General features: G+C 40.5%; 1 protein-coding gene across 6 annotated transcripts in view; it reads right to left on the reverse strand.

The window, feature by feature from the left end:
* NSD3 (nuclear receptor binding SET domain protein 3) overlaps nt 1–17,560 on the reverse strand; it is a 103,636-nt gene that overhangs the window by 37,704 nt on the left and 48,372 nt on the right. For 5 of the 6 annotated variants that reach the window (XM_061404487.1, XM_061404488.1, XM_061404486.1 and 2 more), the window contains 7 exons: nt 15,286–15,440; nt 13,054–13,569; nt 11,010–11,136; nt 6,412–6,512; nt 4,057–4,102; nt 932–1,062; nt 197–325 (listed from right to left, as the gene is read on the reverse strand). In XM_061404487.1, coding sequence (XP_061260471.1) covers nt 197–325; nt 932–1,062; nt 4,057–4,102; nt 6,412–6,512; nt 11,010–11,136; nt 13,054–13,569; nt 15,286–15,440 — 1,205 coding nt within the window. Of the gene's footprint in view, nt 1–196; nt 326–931; nt 1,063–1,846; nt 3,147–4,056; nt 4,103–6,411; nt 6,513–11,009; nt 11,137–13,053; nt 13,570–15,285; nt 15,441–17,560 lie in introns of those variants that run through there. The other variant, XM_061404489.1, reaches the window with a different exon arrangement.

A 17,560-nucleotide genomic window follows, 5' to 3' on the forward strand; every position in this document is an offset into this window, starting at 1 on the left:
TGCAGGGGGCCTAGGTTCGATCCCTAACTAGGGAACTACATCCCACATACTGTAAGGAAGACCCAATGAAGCCAAATAAAGGAATACAATTTTTTTTTTTAAAGAAATATACTACCCTCTCTGACAGGATGGAAGCGTTCTACTGGCAGGATGTCCCGGCAACTGTTTCAGGCTGCAGGACAGGTCCCTTGCCTACCTGACACACAGTGTCCTTCCTGCTCATTCCAGTGCCTCTTCGTGACAAACTGGAATCCACGGACTGCACATCAGAAACGTCTGCCTCTGCAGTAGCTGAAGGGCTATCGACTTGCTTTCCAAAGCCTGCCTGCGTGGAAAACGGAACAGGCTTTTAAGAAAAACAAAAATCTCCTCAAAATTAGGTGCTGTGAAAATCCTAGTAAGCCTTGGTCAAATAAACCTTCCCACAACCTCTTCTTTCTTTCTAAAACCCCTGGATACCAGATGTCTGCTGTTTTGACAGAAACTGTTAAAATGAAAAACAAAACAAAACAAAAAACTACGCTTCTGTTATGTAAAACCACAGTCCCCAACCTTTTTGACACCAGGGACAGGTTTCATGGAAGACAACTTTTCCATGGACTGGGGGTGTGGGGCAGGGGGGTTGGTTTCGGGATGATTCAAGTGCATTACATTTGTTGTGCGTTTGATTTCTCTTATTACTACATCAGCTCCACCTCGGGTCATCCGGTCTTAGATCCCGGAGGTTGGAGACCTCTGATGTAAGAGATCAGCAAAGTTAAGAGACTCCTAAGTTACGAAATAACCAAAATGGTTTCTTTACTACCCGTATTTTTTTTTTCCCCAATTCCCCATTCTCGCCAAAAAAAAAGAGCCAGGCAAAGCATTACTTGGTTACTTGGTTTGGCAAAGCAAGACGGCACTGCGCCCAGGCTCTGGGACATAAACTTACCTGCAGGTCACTCAGCCCTCTGGAATCGGAGTCAGACGTGTCTCTGTACGTGGAACCAGCCATTTCTACGTCGGTTGAGGCGCGGCTCCTTTTCTTTAGAGGTTTACAGGAATCTGAAATCTCGCTGGCACCTTAATACAACACACCGAAATTAATCCTAAAATAGTGCTTAACATTTGTTGTTTTAATTTTTTCTTGTGGGAGAATATTTTCTTTCCCCAAACTCATCTGTAGTGTGAGAAAAAAAAAAAGCATAGCTCTCTTTGTAACACTGAAGTCACGAGTCAAAACTTCATAAGCTTCTGACCTTCCTGATGGTGAGTGATGTAATTTACAACCGCTCTTTGAAAACATTTAATTCCGAGCTCCTGCACTAAAGCTATTTTCTGGCACAGAGCCCAAGTTCCGACCTAAACACCATCTCGGTGAGAACTGCAGGACAGCGGATCGATTTGGAGCAATGCAAAGAGCAGTTCAATTTGGCGGGGCAGGGGGAGGGAAGACATAAAACCCAACACACTGTGCAGCTTACAAATACGGTTGCAGAGACACCTCCTTCTTGTTTTTTATTAGGGATGTGACAAATCTTTGATTTGTATTCGATTCGTACACGGATAGTGCCATTTTCCCCCGAATTTTGCATTTCAGATGAGTATTGCCCCCCACCCCAGATAAATCCTGGATGTTCACAATTGTTCATCTGAGACTTCCTCGGTGAAGGGCAGTTACTGTGACCATCACAAGTGCTGCAGCACCGCGACATACGTCATGCCATCTAGGCAACACAGTGCTGAGGGCTGTAAACAGACAATCAATGTTCAAGTGCAGCCAAATCACGAACAGCTGGATGAGAGGCCTCTGTGTGGAATTGGTGCGGGAAGGAATAAGTATGAAAAAAAAAAAAAAGGCAGAGAATAGTGTGGAATTTTTTTTTTTTTAAAACTGTGTGTAATACAAATCCGGCCAAAACAATAGTGCAAAAAGTTACAAAGCAACAATCTCTCAGGCTAATGCAGAATAGGCTATACAGAAACAGCCACGGTGGAACGTGTGGATCAGCCACGGTGGATACCAAAGGAATCAAGGAGACGCTTAATATTTCAACCCACAGTTTTGTGTTTGGGACATTTTTTTTTTTCCCCCAAAATTTCCATACAACAGACAGACATCTTAGATCAGCCCAGCAAGCTATGGTGGAGGTGTGCAGTCCAGAAGAGACCCAGGAGGAACAGGTCTCCTGAGGGCCGTGACGATCCGCAAAGGCTGGGCAGGGAGCAGTACTTGGTGTGTGGCCACGGTCTGTGGTGGAGGATGTGGACCTCGTGAGACTGCTCAGGTTAACCGGAACCTCGTCATCACATCCCATCCTACAAGGTTTTCAACTGAGGGTTTCCTTACATCTATAAAGTGAGGGTGCCTGCCCGTGTTAACGCTGATTTAAAAAAAAACCACAAGTACACACATCTATCTCCTTCATTGTTGGTGTATGGACCCAGAACACCACCACAACATATTTCCTTGGCCTAAAAGATCACTGGATTAACAAGGAGTTTTAACAGAGGAACAGGAGTGCTGTACTGAGAGGCTTTCGGAGGGAAACACAGGTACCGCCATTTCCGATGAGTTTCTGAAAATGCTAGAAAAAGGACAGACTGCCCACAGGCAGCCACCACGCTGTTCTCCATGATAACGGCACTAATGTTAAAAAAAATAAGAGCTTTTAATGATTGTAATGTATACAGTTTGGGCTGTTTGGCAAAACCCTGCGATGTGCATTAATGATGCTTTATTTAAAAACGTAAAACCGAAAAAAACAAAAAACAAAAAAAAAAACCCCAAAAACAGTCCATGTTGAAATTGATCAGTGTAAGTTAAACGATGGTTTTTTTAGGCTGGACCCATGATTTAAGCTGTACCCATCCAGCTCAGACCAAAAAAAAAAAAAAAATCATTTGAATGTTAAAGCAATTGTTCAGAGTCTTGAAGAAGAAACCAGGCAGGAAAACGCCAATAGTGATGATTGGCAAAATCAAAATCGAAAACAAAGAAACTGTTTTATCGAGCCGCCGACAAAGAAATCTTGCATGGAGACTACAAGTCTGGAGTTTCTGGGATGAAATTGTACAGGAATCTCAGTCCACAGTTTCCTCAATCGCTGCGGAGACGGAGCTGTCACTGAATCTGACAGAGCCCTGCACGCCCCGGTCCGCCGACCCTGTGGAATGGTGGAAACACAACGCAATCAGGCCTCCTAATCTCGCAGCGATCGCGATGTCTTTTCTTGGAGCTCCGCCAAGCAGTGTTCCCTCCGAGAGGCTGTTCAGTTCTGCTGAGGATCTCCACGGAGACCATCGCTGCAGACTTCTCCCCGAGAATGCAGAGAGGCTGGTGTTTTTTTTTTTTTTTAATAATGCAATTTGCCCAGAGTAAACTACAGGCATTAAATACAGTCTGATCTCACCAAAAAACGCACGAATCAATGCTATGGAGTTTGTACTGCAGTCAAATTGCACACAGAAAGTACAGACTTAAGTTTAAGGTTTCTTAAACTTTGTGCATATCTCAAATAGATTCTGCATAAGATCAGCAAATAATGGCCTTAAGTAGGCTATGAATCATTTTAATTTACAAAAAAAAAGATTTTACAGCACTGTAAAAAATAAACGTGGCAAGTTTTTTTTTTTTCAATCAGGTGGTCTCGTCTGATTTGTCATTGTCCAGGTTTGCCAACCATTGCCATAGCTACTATTCGGTATTCAGTCGATACCAAAAAAGTGGATTCGTCACATCCCTAGTTTATAAACCAGTGAAACCCCAGAATCTTAAGGAGAAAAGCTGGAAACAGGTATTAAGCCTACGTGGTGTTCTCCAATTTACCAAAACGAACAAGACTTTTCACATGGAGGCACAGAGTAAGATCAACTCTAAGAGACACACACGCAGGCAGGCGCGCGCACACGCACACACACACAAACACAGGGGAATGCTTCAGTTTCACACAAATCATTGACTCAAGAGCGACAACAATGATTTACAGAGACACACAAAAATACATGAAGTACGAAGAATTCTTTAAAATTGGTTTTAATTGAGGAAAATGCAGAGCAACATTATAAATAACTCACCTTTTTGTAATCCAGTCTTCACTGTAGCCTGAGGAACTGTTTCAACCTGTTTTGGACAGAAAAATACAGCATGAGTAGGGAATTTTTCTTTCCTTCTGCTAAATTAACAGAGTGGGGATGGGGGGAATAATATGGCCATCAATTTAAGTCATGATGAGCAATGAATGTATCTGAAATCTGGACATGGTCCCGTTTTCTGGGTAAAGCTGTCTCAGGGTCAGGGAGGGTTTCAGTCCGAGCTGCCTGTGCTGGGCGCCAAGGGACCACACTCAGCCACATGCGCTCGGGCAGCCCTCTCCCACTGCTTCCTCGGTGCCTGAAGACAACCCAGATGCTTTCCTCTGCATCTGGGAGGCAGGAGAGGGGTTGTTTGTACAAGCAGCCCCAGGGTTGCTGTAAGCTCCACCCACCCCAAAGAGGTTTAGGGTAATTTTTTACTTACTATGATACTCCTCTTTTACTTACTATGATAGGCTCCTCTGTCCATGGGATTTTCCAGGCAATAGTACTGGAGTGGATTGCCATTTCCTTCTCCAGGGGATCTTCCCAACCCAGGACTCAAACCTGGGTCTCCCGCATTGTAGACAGAGGCTTTACCGTCTGAGCCACCAGGGAAGTCCCACTATGATACTCAGGTTAATGCAACTCACAACCACTTTAAAGACCCTCCGCACCTGCACTGGCATCTCAGTTGCTGGGGACCAGGACTCTCTCTGTAGAGAGTGCTATGGGCTCCATACAGCTGGAAGCTCAATACTTCTGCTGCTAGTACAAACTTAAATTTGCGACATTGCAAAAGCACTTTCTTGAGTGTCTTATGAACAATGTCTTGATCCTACATTAGGACAGCAAGATCAGAAGTTACTCTGCCAAAGGATATGTAAAATGCGTGGTAACTGGAGGGCTGAACCATTGGAATTGAAGGAAGGATGCTCTTTGGAGGAGTTCCTGCTTAAGCTACAAACTGAATTTTAGTTTTCTTTGAGATGTGGTGAAATATGCATGTTGCAACACAGTTTGTAAATATTTAAGGATTATTTTAAGCTTTTTTAAAAATTTTTTTATTTTTTATTTTTTACAACAGGTAGAAAAAAGCATACAACAGAAGAGCTTTTACAAGATACAATTGGCGATACAAATATAAAATCTTCTGAATAATCACTGGTATTGTTCTGCTACTAACTAAACACAGTGCATTAACAATCTGTCCCGGTTTTGGTACTCATTCTCCTTATTAATTTTAGTCTGGCTGGTCACAGACTGAACTGGAGAACCAGCTGGCAAAGTCGCAACTTCATTTTGGTAAGGAATACTGTAGACCTGCAAGAGCTTAGAAAGATTTATTGGAATATAATTTCCTAAGTATGAAAGCTAATGATGATAAAAGAACATCAGATTAGTATACTATTTAAATTTGTATTAAACTATTTCTGAAAAAATTGTTTTACATGCTTGCTGATACCATGACGCACCCACAAAATCACCTCAAGTTTGGAAGTTTAAAATTCTGAAGGAAGTCATTTAAATAGAAAACTCCACATTCTTCTAAATGTATTTGAGTGGTTTTAAAAATAGAAAGCTTATTGGAACTAATACTATTCACAATTCTTTTTGTTTAATAGCAGCCGTCTGGTCTGTAAAAATGAATATCTTTTTAAACAATGAAGAGAAATTCTGACTGTGAGCTTAAGTTAAAGGAGTAATGGTTTCTAAAAATTTCTTTGAAAATGTAACTTAGTATGCCTATTACTACAATGATTACACTGGCTGAATACCCTTCAGTCAACATGCCCCTCCCTTTTTAAATAGTGTGTATCTGATAACCCAATAACAGGTGAGTGTCATTCTACTGGGAAAACAACATTCCAAAAAAATCTGTGATATCAGCAGAAAAACCAGATCATCTATGATTATGTTTCTTAAATAAAACTCTTACGGTTAATTTGATTTGTTTAAAAAATAAAATTAACACATACTAGCAGCTTAGGTCAAAAATTAAAATTAAAAAAAAAAAGGGGGGGGGGACTGAGAGATGGTTCCAAATAAAAATCATGAAAACATGAAATCATTTTGCTCATAACAGAAAATTCAAAATAAATGAGAGGAATTTTTAAAAGTCTTGGACCACTGGTTTCCCATCTCCTGAAGCCTGACTGTTTTCTGTGAAAATGCTTGAAGCAGAATCACAGGGATGCTGTCTTAGAACTGGGTACTGGAATTCATCAGGGCAGAAGCATGAGATAGTCCAGAAGGGAAATCCAGTGTTGGGGAGGTCTCGCCTTCTTTTAAGGTACCAACATAAGCCACAACATTTACAAATACAAGGCTTTAACTCTCTACAGGTAGAAAGCCAACCTGCTCCTTTTTGATCTTCTTCTTTGGCACAACCTCAGTGGATTTCTCCGATTCAGAACGAGTTCTAATTGATCTTCTCTGCTGCTTCTTTTCTACTGAGCCTAAAAGATAATTTAAACAAGCAAATAAAAACTCACTCGAGGATGCCTTGACATTTAAATAATTAAGATCTGACCAAATTCCCTGCTTTTCTCATCCATTACCTTTGGTCTTGTAATTACAAATCATTAAAAACTATTAAAACACTTGGGAGTACACAGAAAACTGTAGGTTAAATTGTAAAGGCTGATAAGTTGAGACTAGGATTCATGAAAGACGCTAAACTATACAAATAAAGAGGAATTAAGTTTCTAAAAATTATACAGTCAAACTAAAATAGACGATCAACACTCGTAGGCAATAATAAGTGAAGGAATGAAGGGATGGTGGGAAATGTATGAAAACGACTGCATTCTCAGTTGACACTAGGAAGTAATGGTTCAAAATTTATTCAGTACTATGTATTTTGCATTAACAAATAAATTAATTCTACCTTTAAAATGCTTAACAGGGCTGGCTGCTGGATGTACTATTGTTATATTACTAACAACCAAAGAGAAAAAAGGAGGAAAAACACAAAAATGTGACGAATAATGAATCATTAATTTGACTATCAAGGGACTAGAATCCTTTAAAAATAGTCATGGAAAACTCACTGAAAAAATTTTCAAGCCTGTTAATATTAAATAGTGAAAAAAAGAAACTAAGAAGGTTTTTAAACAGTAAGAGTCTTTGCAATAAAACACATTATTTCAGTTCAGTCCCTCAGTCGTATCCAACTCTGCGACCCCGTTTTGGAAAGGATAAAACTGACATTTAAGGCCACAGTGTGAGAAAACACTAAGTCAGGAATGGATCCCAGAATGGTTCATTCTGTGACCCAAAGCAGGAAGAACGCTTTCCGCGCAGCTGTTCTCTGTCTTCTCAGCACTTGGCCCACCTGAACAGTCCTCACTAGATGATAACCACCTTGCAGAAGCTACCTCAATACAGGGTTCACATCACCTGTATACCTCTTGGCTTCATTAGTCTTGTCTAAGGGGAAACAGCTCTCATCACCTTTGTCGAAAGCCCAAAGAAGGATCCCATTACTTTTTCAGGGGCAGGAGCAGGCAGTTTGACAATAACGTATTGTTTCTGAGCTGTGCTTAATTAATTTCTAGCACAGAAGTCACAAAATGAATGTGTCCTTTACTCTCACTCTTCTCTTTACACTGATGGAAACATCAACTAAAACAAGAGGCATCCCACCCTCACAGACACCTGAGTATTCCAGAGATCCATATTTCGGTTTAGTTATCAATACTCAAGTACCTACCAGGAAAGAGGAAAATGAAACTAGAACTGCATAAGACAAACAAACAAACAAAAATCTTTGCTTATTTTGAGGATGACAACATATAATTGTTCCATCAAGGGCAAATGATATTTGATCTATTATCTTATAAAGATAAGGCAATGTGGTGACTCCTTCAAATTATTCTGAAAGCTACCCAAGGAACATATAAACTCTACTATGTTTAAAAACAACATTGGACTTCCCTGGTGGCCCAGTGGTTAAGGATCTGCCTTGCAATGCAGGCAGACACTGGTTTGATCCTTTGGTCCAGGGAAGATCCCAGATGCTGCTGAGCAACTAAGCCCATGTGCCCCAACTACGGAGCCTGTGCTCTAGACCCCGCAAGCTGCAAAACTACGGAAGCCTGCGTGCCTGGAGCCTGCAGCCAAAAGAGAAGCCGCTGCAATGAGAAGTCCACGCACTGTAACTGCAGAGTAGCCCCCGCTCATGACAACCAGAGAAAGCCCAGGTGCAGCAAAGAAGACCCAGCTCAGCCAAAAATAAAAATAAATAAAATTTAGATAAAATAAAAATACTAAAAATGGGAATTCCCTAGTGGTCCAATGGTTAGGACTCCGTGCTTCCACTGCAGGGGACACGGGTTGGATCCCTGGTCAGGGAGCTAAGATCACGCATGACATGTGGCACAGCCAAAAAAAAAAAACCCAACAAAACCTCAAAAATGAAAAAAAAAAAAACCCTAAACAATGAAAAAGTATTCTGTTTATGTTCTAAGGGATAAGAAGTGAGCATCTCTGGATTTGGAAAATAGCATAGAGATCTTGTACAAATGCAAATATGATTCCTCAAACCACAGAAAAGAAGCAGTGCCACACATTCTAGGTAGCGCCTAAATTTACTGAGAAAAAGCCTGAGAATTCTCCATGAGTAGTTAACACCAACTGAGATGATGATGATGCAATCAGTTTCTGAAGGGAGACCAGGTCTCTTTTCTGACTTTTCAACCACAGAAGTTTTTTCACAAGGAGCAAAATGGTCATTTAAGGAGGCAAAATATGCTTATCAGCTACAGCTGGCAACCAAATTTAAACCAAGGTCAAAGCTTTAGACTGCTCATCTCTAAAGTAAGATCACAAAAGTCATTTACAATCTACTTACATATGTCTGCCTAGGGAAGAAACTGAACTTTTTCTCGATATAAAGAATAATAACTGGACTTTCCATGGTGGCTCAGTGGTAAAGAATCCACCTGCCAGTGCAGGAGACACGGGTTTGATCCCTGATCCGGGAAGATCCCACATGCTTCAGGGCAAGTAAGTCCCTGCACCACAACTACTAAGCCTGTGCTCTAGAGCCTGGGAGCCTCAACTACATGCCCTAGAGTCTATGTGCCCTAGAGTCCACGTGCCCTCGAGCCCATGCCCTGCAACAAGAGAAGCCACCGCAACAGGAAGCTTGTGCACCACAAGTAGAGAACAGCCTCTGCTCTCTACCACTAGAGAAGAGCTGCGCAGCAATGAAGCCCCAGCACAGCCAACAAATAAAATCATTTTTTAAAAAAGAATTACAACCTTCCACAGCTTAAAAAAATAAAAAAAGGAAAGAAGAAAATTCACAGGAGAACTTAAATGGAAAGGACAACATGAAGATAAAATGTTCAGTAGCTGAGGGGAAGAAAACACCAAGCTCCATTAAAAGTCAAAGTTTAATATTGAAGATCAATCTAGTATTCTATGCAGAATTTACTTTCTCCCTAGTTTGGAGAAAAATGGATGTTTACTGATCCTCCTAGTCTAAGTATCATGCTGACATTCAGACAAATTACCACCCGTTCAGTGTAAAGAAAGATGACAAAACCTGGACCTAACTAAAAAGCACTGAGGCCAACCGTCTCGCGGCATCTAAGAAGGTAACAAAAGCGTTCAACTATGGCTAATTAATGCAGGATCTTCTAAGTCCATTATTCATTGCTTCAACATTGTAATTTCACTTTTTGTACAGGACTCTGAAACGACACAAGTTGCAAGTTCGGTTCTGGACTTGGCCACTCTCCCCTTGAATGCAGCCTCCTCTCCCAACTCATTGCCGGATGAAGGCTTCCTATTTACTCCGCCCCACTACGAATACGCCACCATCTCGTCCCATCCTGCAGGCCTGTCACTTTTTTTTAAAAGAAAAGTAGCCCAAGTTCTTTCCTGAATAATGTTTGTTTTTATTTAACTTTTGTAAGAAGAATTTTGACTCAAAATTTCCCTTACAAAAACATTTATCTCTTAGTGTCCCTCAATTACAGGTTTCCCTGAATTATTATTGATCTAAGATTACGACCTCAGGTCTCAAGACTTTAATCCTTTTGGACAATTATTTGGTCACTTCTTAGATTCCAAAAAAATTTCAAAAGAACAGGGAAGGAAGTCCGAAAGGGAGAGGATATATGTATATGTATAGCTGGTTCACTCTGCTATACAGTAGAAAATAACACAACACTGTTTTAAAGCAACTATACTCCAAAAAAATTAAAAAAAAAAAAAAAATAAAGAACAAAGTGAAACATACTCCTTTCTTCTAAGATTTCAAATGATCAAGTTAGTTGATATCTATTTCTTTTCTTGACAGCTGTATGCAGCAGTAATACTGTTATATAAACCAAACCAACCAGACACTCAATTTAAGTTACAAGTCAGTCTTTGCCTACTCCAAAGGCACAATCTTACTGAATATAGGCATTTCTCCTTTGAGTTACACTAATGTATCTTGGTTTTCAATTCAAGCTATTTGTTAATCAGAGAAGATTCTAATAAGAGAGTTAGGCCCGAGACCTCAGCTACCGATATCTAGCACACCTAAGGGAAATGGAAAAAGCGTGGGCATCCACCAATTTGAGTTCCACAGGGGATAAAGGAGGAAACAGAAGTGTGTATTAATACTGCCGGAAAAACTAAAGCTGTTATTTTCACACAGACAGATCATCAAATGATGCATCTAAGTCAGATATGTATAGATTTTATAACTATGCTCTTTTCATCATAGAATCCTATTATTTAAATTCCTATAGGAAAAATAACCATCACTGTTACTATCAATAAAGCTCTTTGGTCCCTAAACCATTCTCTATTGAAATAATTGCCTTTATAATTTGATTTTTTAAAAATACAACTTGATTCTGATAATGAAGGTTTCCTAGGAACACAGTTGCCATGTGATCATCCAGCAGAACCAAGACCTCAAATGGGTCTGTGTACTCTATACTCATACCCACCTGCAGAACCAGATGTTGCTTCAGGAGACGACATATTCTGAGTTGCCTTTTCATTCCTCTGGTTTGGTGTAGAAATTATAAGTCTGTCTTGTCCCCTGACACTTATTTCTGTTTTGTTACCAATTCCCTTTAAATAAGGCAAATTAAAAAAAAACAAACAGGTGATTACCAGACAAATGGCACTGCTGGCTTATAAAGATGGCTTAAGACCATCATAATGTGCTTGGATTTTATACGGTTTTTGATTGCAGTTACTTTATTATCCTTGCCATTATCAGAACAATTTTATTAAGTCATCAGGTTGTATTCTAAAATGTATGATGAGATTATTGGGGGAAAAAAAAAACTATTTGTTAAGCCCAGATGACAAATATCACTAAAAAAAAAAAACCCGTACTACCTATTCTTCTGTCAAAACCAAAACATTTTCTGGTCTGAATGGTCTCTTCCTTTACCCACATCGCAGTAAGAGAACTGTAGGCATTTTTATGTGGTAAAGTACTCTACTACATGGATAAAAATGCCAATGTGTCTTTGAAAGACAAGACTCTCCTTAGATCACAGTATGACCAAACTGTGCACCCAATAAACAATTTGGAGCAGACAGAAGTCCAATTTCAGTTCTGTCTCATTTTAGGTATTTTTTAATGCAGTGAAATAAAAGAGTGATTAATAAATATAGTATATGTATTTTTAAAGCCTTCATTTTTAAAATGTCAGTTTTACCTCAAATTTCATTTAAATAGCACTCTTTGGAGGGGGGTGACCAAGTTTGACTTGTGCATCCCAAAGCAGATAAAAACCAGCTCCAAGAATGAAGCCAATTCACATTCAAAAAGCACGCAAAGGATTTATTTGCTAGTCAAAGCTGTTCACAGAACCAAATGGGGACTATAACTTAAGTTTTTCCATGGAGCTTCACCTTAGTGAAATTAGTTGACTCTGTAGGCAGAAACAGGTTAACAGAGGACATTTACACCTGGGGAAAATTTATCACTGATGAGGCGCCCCTATATTTATTTATTTTAATGAGCATGTGACACTGTTAAGAAATAACCACAGAATTCTTCAAAACTTGTACACATCCATGCATGTGAGCTCAGTTGCTAAGTCATGTTCGACTCTTTTGCAACCCCATGGACTGCAGCCCACCAGGCTCCTCTGTCCATGGGATTTTCCAGGCAAGAATACTGGAGTGGGGTGCCATTTCCTTCTCCAGGGGGTCTTCTCGACCCAGGGATCAAACATGCACCTCCTGCATTGGCAGGCGGTTCATTACTGAGCCACAAGGGAACCCCACACAACCATGAGGAGTCACTAAATTGAATACACAAGCCCACGGTTACGGGGCGGGCTGGGAGGGTAGTGAAGAGGTATATTAAAAATGACAAATGTTATAAAAGTTTTAAAGCCTTAAACTGTAAGTGCCCTGACTGGAGGCGCAGGGCGGGCTGAAGAAGGCATTCTGTCTGAACAGGCTGAATTCATGCCCCTACCCAGGCTATCACCATGGTTCATTGTGACAGGACACACACAGCTCTGGTATTTCCCTAAAATGCATGAGCACCCCAAGCCAACGTGAGCCGAACAAAATTGCTGGTGCCACCAAATGGATCAGCAGGTACAATGCTTACAATGGTTAATTCAGATAAATGACAGAGATGATTTAATCAGAAACATACTTTGCAACTAAAAAAAAAAAGCTAACCACACAAACTAGAAATGGGCAAAGTGCCCAGTTTTTTCCCATAATTTTAGGGAGCTGAGCTCAATTTTGGCTGCACAGCTCAAGATTAATCTAGTACAGATGGGGATATTACAAAAGAGGGGGGGAAAAAGAAGGAAAACAAAGCCTTTTTGCCTATGTCCTTTTTGTCCCCATCTTAAACATAGTAAACTGACTGTACATTTCAAGTGTGGTGAATACAAAGGGTATTTAGATGATGACCTTGTGTTATCTGGGTTGTTTTTTTTTTAAATGCCAACACTGACTACTTACTAGACACCTGGGTTCCCCCAGAAAACCCATGAGAAAAGGAGATACCTTCGTCGAATAAACAAACTGATCGATAAACTTCCCATCTCCTGTAGCATTCTGCAGAGCAAACACTTGTTCAATTTTCACCACGGGAGACATGTTACACTTCTGCAAGTCCAGGCTCCCTTTGTGCATGGTGATGGATGCTGGTAGGGATTTCCTCGCTGCCGCGGTTTTCCAGGCCACCTTCACGGGAGGGGGCTCGTCCTCGTCCACGCCCGTGTGCCGCCGCTGGCTGTGTCTCCGCATTTCAGTACCTGAGGGTGAGGAGGCTGCCTCCCCGGCGTTGGTCTGTTCTGGCTGCACATTGAGCACCGACCTCGGTCTTCGGGGCTTTTTCACTTCGGCTTTGGAGACAACGTTCTTTTTTGCTTGGGATAAAGTCTCCTCGGGCTGTTTATCAATATAGATGAAAGTGTACTGTTCTATCCTCTCCTCCCGGGTCATGGTCAGCGCTTTCTCGGCGTGGGCAATGCCGATGTCCCACTGGGCACGTTCTCTCTGAGGCCGCGGTTTCCGAATCTGGAAAGAAAGATGCAGGCATTAGGGAACACGCTTTATTCTAACTGGGCTTCCCTGGTGGCGGAGTTGGTAAAGAATCTGCCTGTAATGCAGGGGACCCAGGTTTGATCCCTAGGTCGGGAAGGTCCCCTGGAGGCGGGCATGACAACCCACTCCAGTATTCTCGCCTGGAGAATCCCATGGACCTAGGATCCTGGTGGGCTACAGTCCATGGAGTCGCAAAGAGTCAGACATGACCGAGCGACTAACACTTTATTCCAACAGGGACATTGAAACCCATGCGTATTTCCCATGTGGTCTTATAGTCTTTCCAGGTGTGCATACACACCTTCAGGGTCTTCAGGCAAATAAAGGAAATGTTCTGAGCCTGTAATTCTGATGGATCCGTGCTACTACCGAGGACACGCAGGTCCACTCTCTCTGATGGTAAACCCTTCCCTGTCGCCCACTCTGCTGGACGAGTCCCTCCAAGGAGTTGTCCTCTTCACATCACAGTCATAAAAAGCTAGTAATGATGATGGCGGAGAGAAGGAAGGTGACAGAAATGATTGCTTTCAGTGGCCTAGGAAACACAAACATTAAAAACGTCACCCTCAAGCTCAGGGGTGCTGCACAGACCACAACAGAGCTAAGGGAGGGGCAGAGAACCAGTGTTTGGAGCTATGCGGCCGGCTTGTGCCAGGATGCAAACAGGGTGCAGAGAAAGGAGAGCCCCGAGGAATGCGTGACAGTCGACAAGACACGAGAAGACAGGAACGTATGAGGGGAAAAATAAACCTGAATCACAGTTTCCACAGTCCTGATCAGACGACTGGATTGGCAAGACAGTTAAGAAAATTTTGAATAAAGGTATGTGAATGACCAAAACAAGTAGGAATTAGCCAGGGAGCTTAGACTGAGGGAGCCAGAAATTAGCTAATGGAACCATCAGATAGTATAGTATGTGTCAAACAATGACATTTAAATTTGTAACATGTTACAGAATGTTTAATAAAAGTCATCAAAATCCTCTGAAATAATATTAGCTTACTGTGAAAACAGAACACATTTCTGAATCACCAGAGGCCCACACTAAATTAGTTGAGTTAAAAAACTCAACCAGACACATTATCAAGAATACAGGTCCAAATTCTAATGCGTCCACCACCACGTCATCTTTGGTTCCATCACTAATGTGACCTTGGCTGAACCAACTACTCAAGCTTTTTGTGCCTCAATCTCTTCATCCGTAGAAATAGGAATAATAGTCTCTACACCTCATTGACATTGTAATGAAGATTAAATGGATTAACACATAAATATAATGCTTAAAAAAGTGCCTGTCTCAGTGTAAATACTAAATATTTTTAAAACTTTACTTTCATAGAACAATTTTGCTAAACAAGCATAAAGGGGAATTAGGGCAGGATGCTGAAATTAAATGAAAAGAATAGAAATCTCTGACAATATTCACATTTCACTAGCATCTATTAGACTTTATGCATTAGAATTCAAAATAGAAGCCAAAATTGTATTAAGCAGAAAAAGTTTTTGAGAGGACTGTGATGTTGTTTATATGTAAAATTTGACACAGTGATAATAAATTATTAAAATTGAACTTAGAGGACTAAAATAAATCATTGTAATTGCCTGAATTCAAGTATGAAAAGCTCTACTAAATTATTAAGTCCTTTAAAATCCGTATTCAGTTGACCATGCTTCTATGTCATCAGTCACCTTCTGCTTTTCAGAGTGATTGCTGGCTTGTCTGGTCGCTTCAGCCAGTAGTTCTTCATACTGTTTGTGGCCTTTATACTCTCGGACCCGCTTCTCATGAACCCACGCCCTCTCTGGCTGGTTGCTAAAAAACTGGACGTGATACTCCCGGGCACCTGCAAGCAGAAATTCTTGTTAGTCATTTCACGGCATAAGCAGCCACGTATATTTTGCCAAAAATGTGAACCTAAGCTGGGTTCCCCGGTTTACTCTGATTAAAACTTGTAATTTTTGGATCATCCAAAGATGCAATCCAACATCTACCAATGACACAACTAATAGCTACTATAAAAATCACCTCAAACGATTAAAATTAGTACAGTGAGTTTTAAGAAGAAAAAAATATTACAAATATTCTGCTCATTATCAGATTTGTTACCTTGGTTACACGATGTATTTTCACAGGCCTCAAACCTTTTTACAAACAAATCTGGGTATAAATAATTTTTCCCTCAAAAAAGGCATATTTTCTTGGACTTTTAAAAGCTAAGAGCTGATCAAACTGCTTTTCTCTTGACATAAAAGTGTGGCTGAAACTCCAGTACTTAACTACCTGATATGAAGAACTGACTCCTTGGAAAAGACCCTGATGCTGGGAAAGACTGAAGGCAGGAGGAAAAGGGGATGACAGAGGATGAGATGGTTGGATGGCATCACTGACTCGATGGATATGAGTTTGAGCAAGCTCTGGGAGTTGGTGATGGACAGGGAGGCCTGGCGTGCTGTAGTCCATGGGGTCGCAAAGAGTCAGACACGACTGAGCGACTGAACTGAACTGAAAAGCGTGGCACACAGACCCAGGAGAAGAGGAGAGGTTGCAGAGATCCCCAGGCTCCCATGAGGTCAAAACCTTTGTCATTGTAATGAAGAAGATGTCTTTTTTGAGATGTTGACATGTGCAGTCGATACGGCAAGAGCAAGCTGGGTCAGACTGCTGGTATCTCAGCACAAATAAAGGCAGCGAGTGACTCCAAATTACACTGGTGTTGTATCCTTCACAGTCACACGCTGGCAGTTTAAAAAAAAAAAAAAGGCCAGTTTTACTTAATGCCCTTGATGAAGCAGTAAAAATGATTAATTTTACTACATCTCAACCCTTTGAGTTTGAGATAGTGAAGGACAGGGAAGCCTGGTGTGCTGCAGTCCATGGGGTCGCAAACAGTCAGACACGACTGAGCAACTGAACAACAACAACGTCTCGACCCTTGAACATACGTCTTTCTCATATTCTGCGTGATGACACAGGAAGGGTGTAAATCACTTCTGTGCACTTCAGATATGATGGCTGTCAAGAGGGGAAAAATTTTTGTGATTGAACTGCATGGTGACCCGGCCACCTCTTCACAGAACACCATTTTTACTTGAAAGAATGACTGCGAGGAAAACTAGGTTATTGGAACTTCAGAGTTTGGCAGATATTTTCTCAAAAATGAACAAACAAGTTTTTCACTTCAAGAAAAACAACTGATGGTGTTTGTTGCCAATAATAAAATTTGATCTTTCAAGAAAAATTAGAATATTGGAAAACTAGTATCTGTCCCTAGGAATTTTCCAACTTCTCAGTAATCAAAGAATTTTCTGATGAAATAAGTGGTGACTTAAAGAAAGTGATTTTTTAAAACTATCTATAAAGGAATGTGTCAACATTTGGAAGATAGGCACAAAATATGTTTTAAATGGCTAATATATGATGTTCTAAGTCATAAAAGGCAAAGATCCACTCAAAGTATAAGACAGAACCAATGGATTTTAATGTCATGAAGTACAAAAAGTTTATTGACAGGATTTCAGATTCCATATTGCAACTGACCCACTTCTTGCTGAGTATGGGTGTAATATCAAAGAAATAGGTCCACAATTATCTGAAAAGGCTATTCAAACACTTCCCTTTTCCGACTACACATCTGTGTGAAGCCAGATTATCTTCCTTTTCTTCAGAGCAACAAACCATAATAGGCTGAATGTAGAAGCAGATACAAGAATCTAGTGTTTTCAGTTAAGCAATTGGCAAAAATGTAAAAATACCATTCTTCTCAATTTTTTTGCTTGAGAAAATATTTTTCATAAAACATGAAAAATTTCTGCAAATAACAGAGTATATTTTCTTCTAATTGGTAAATATTTTAAACTTTCTCAGCTCTAACTTTTAAATTAACATAAACAGTAATTGATATAACCTATATAAAGCTAAAGTGTTTAGAGTCCTCACATTTCAAGAGTAAAAGGGGTTCTGGGA

Source organism: Bos javanicus, chromosome 27, assembly GCF_032452875.1.
Source record: "Bos javanicus breed banteng chromosome 27, ARS-OSU_banteng_1.0, whole genome shotgun sequence".
NCBI lineage: Eukaryota > Metazoa > Chordata > Mammalia > Artiodactyla > Bovidae > Bos > Bos javanicus.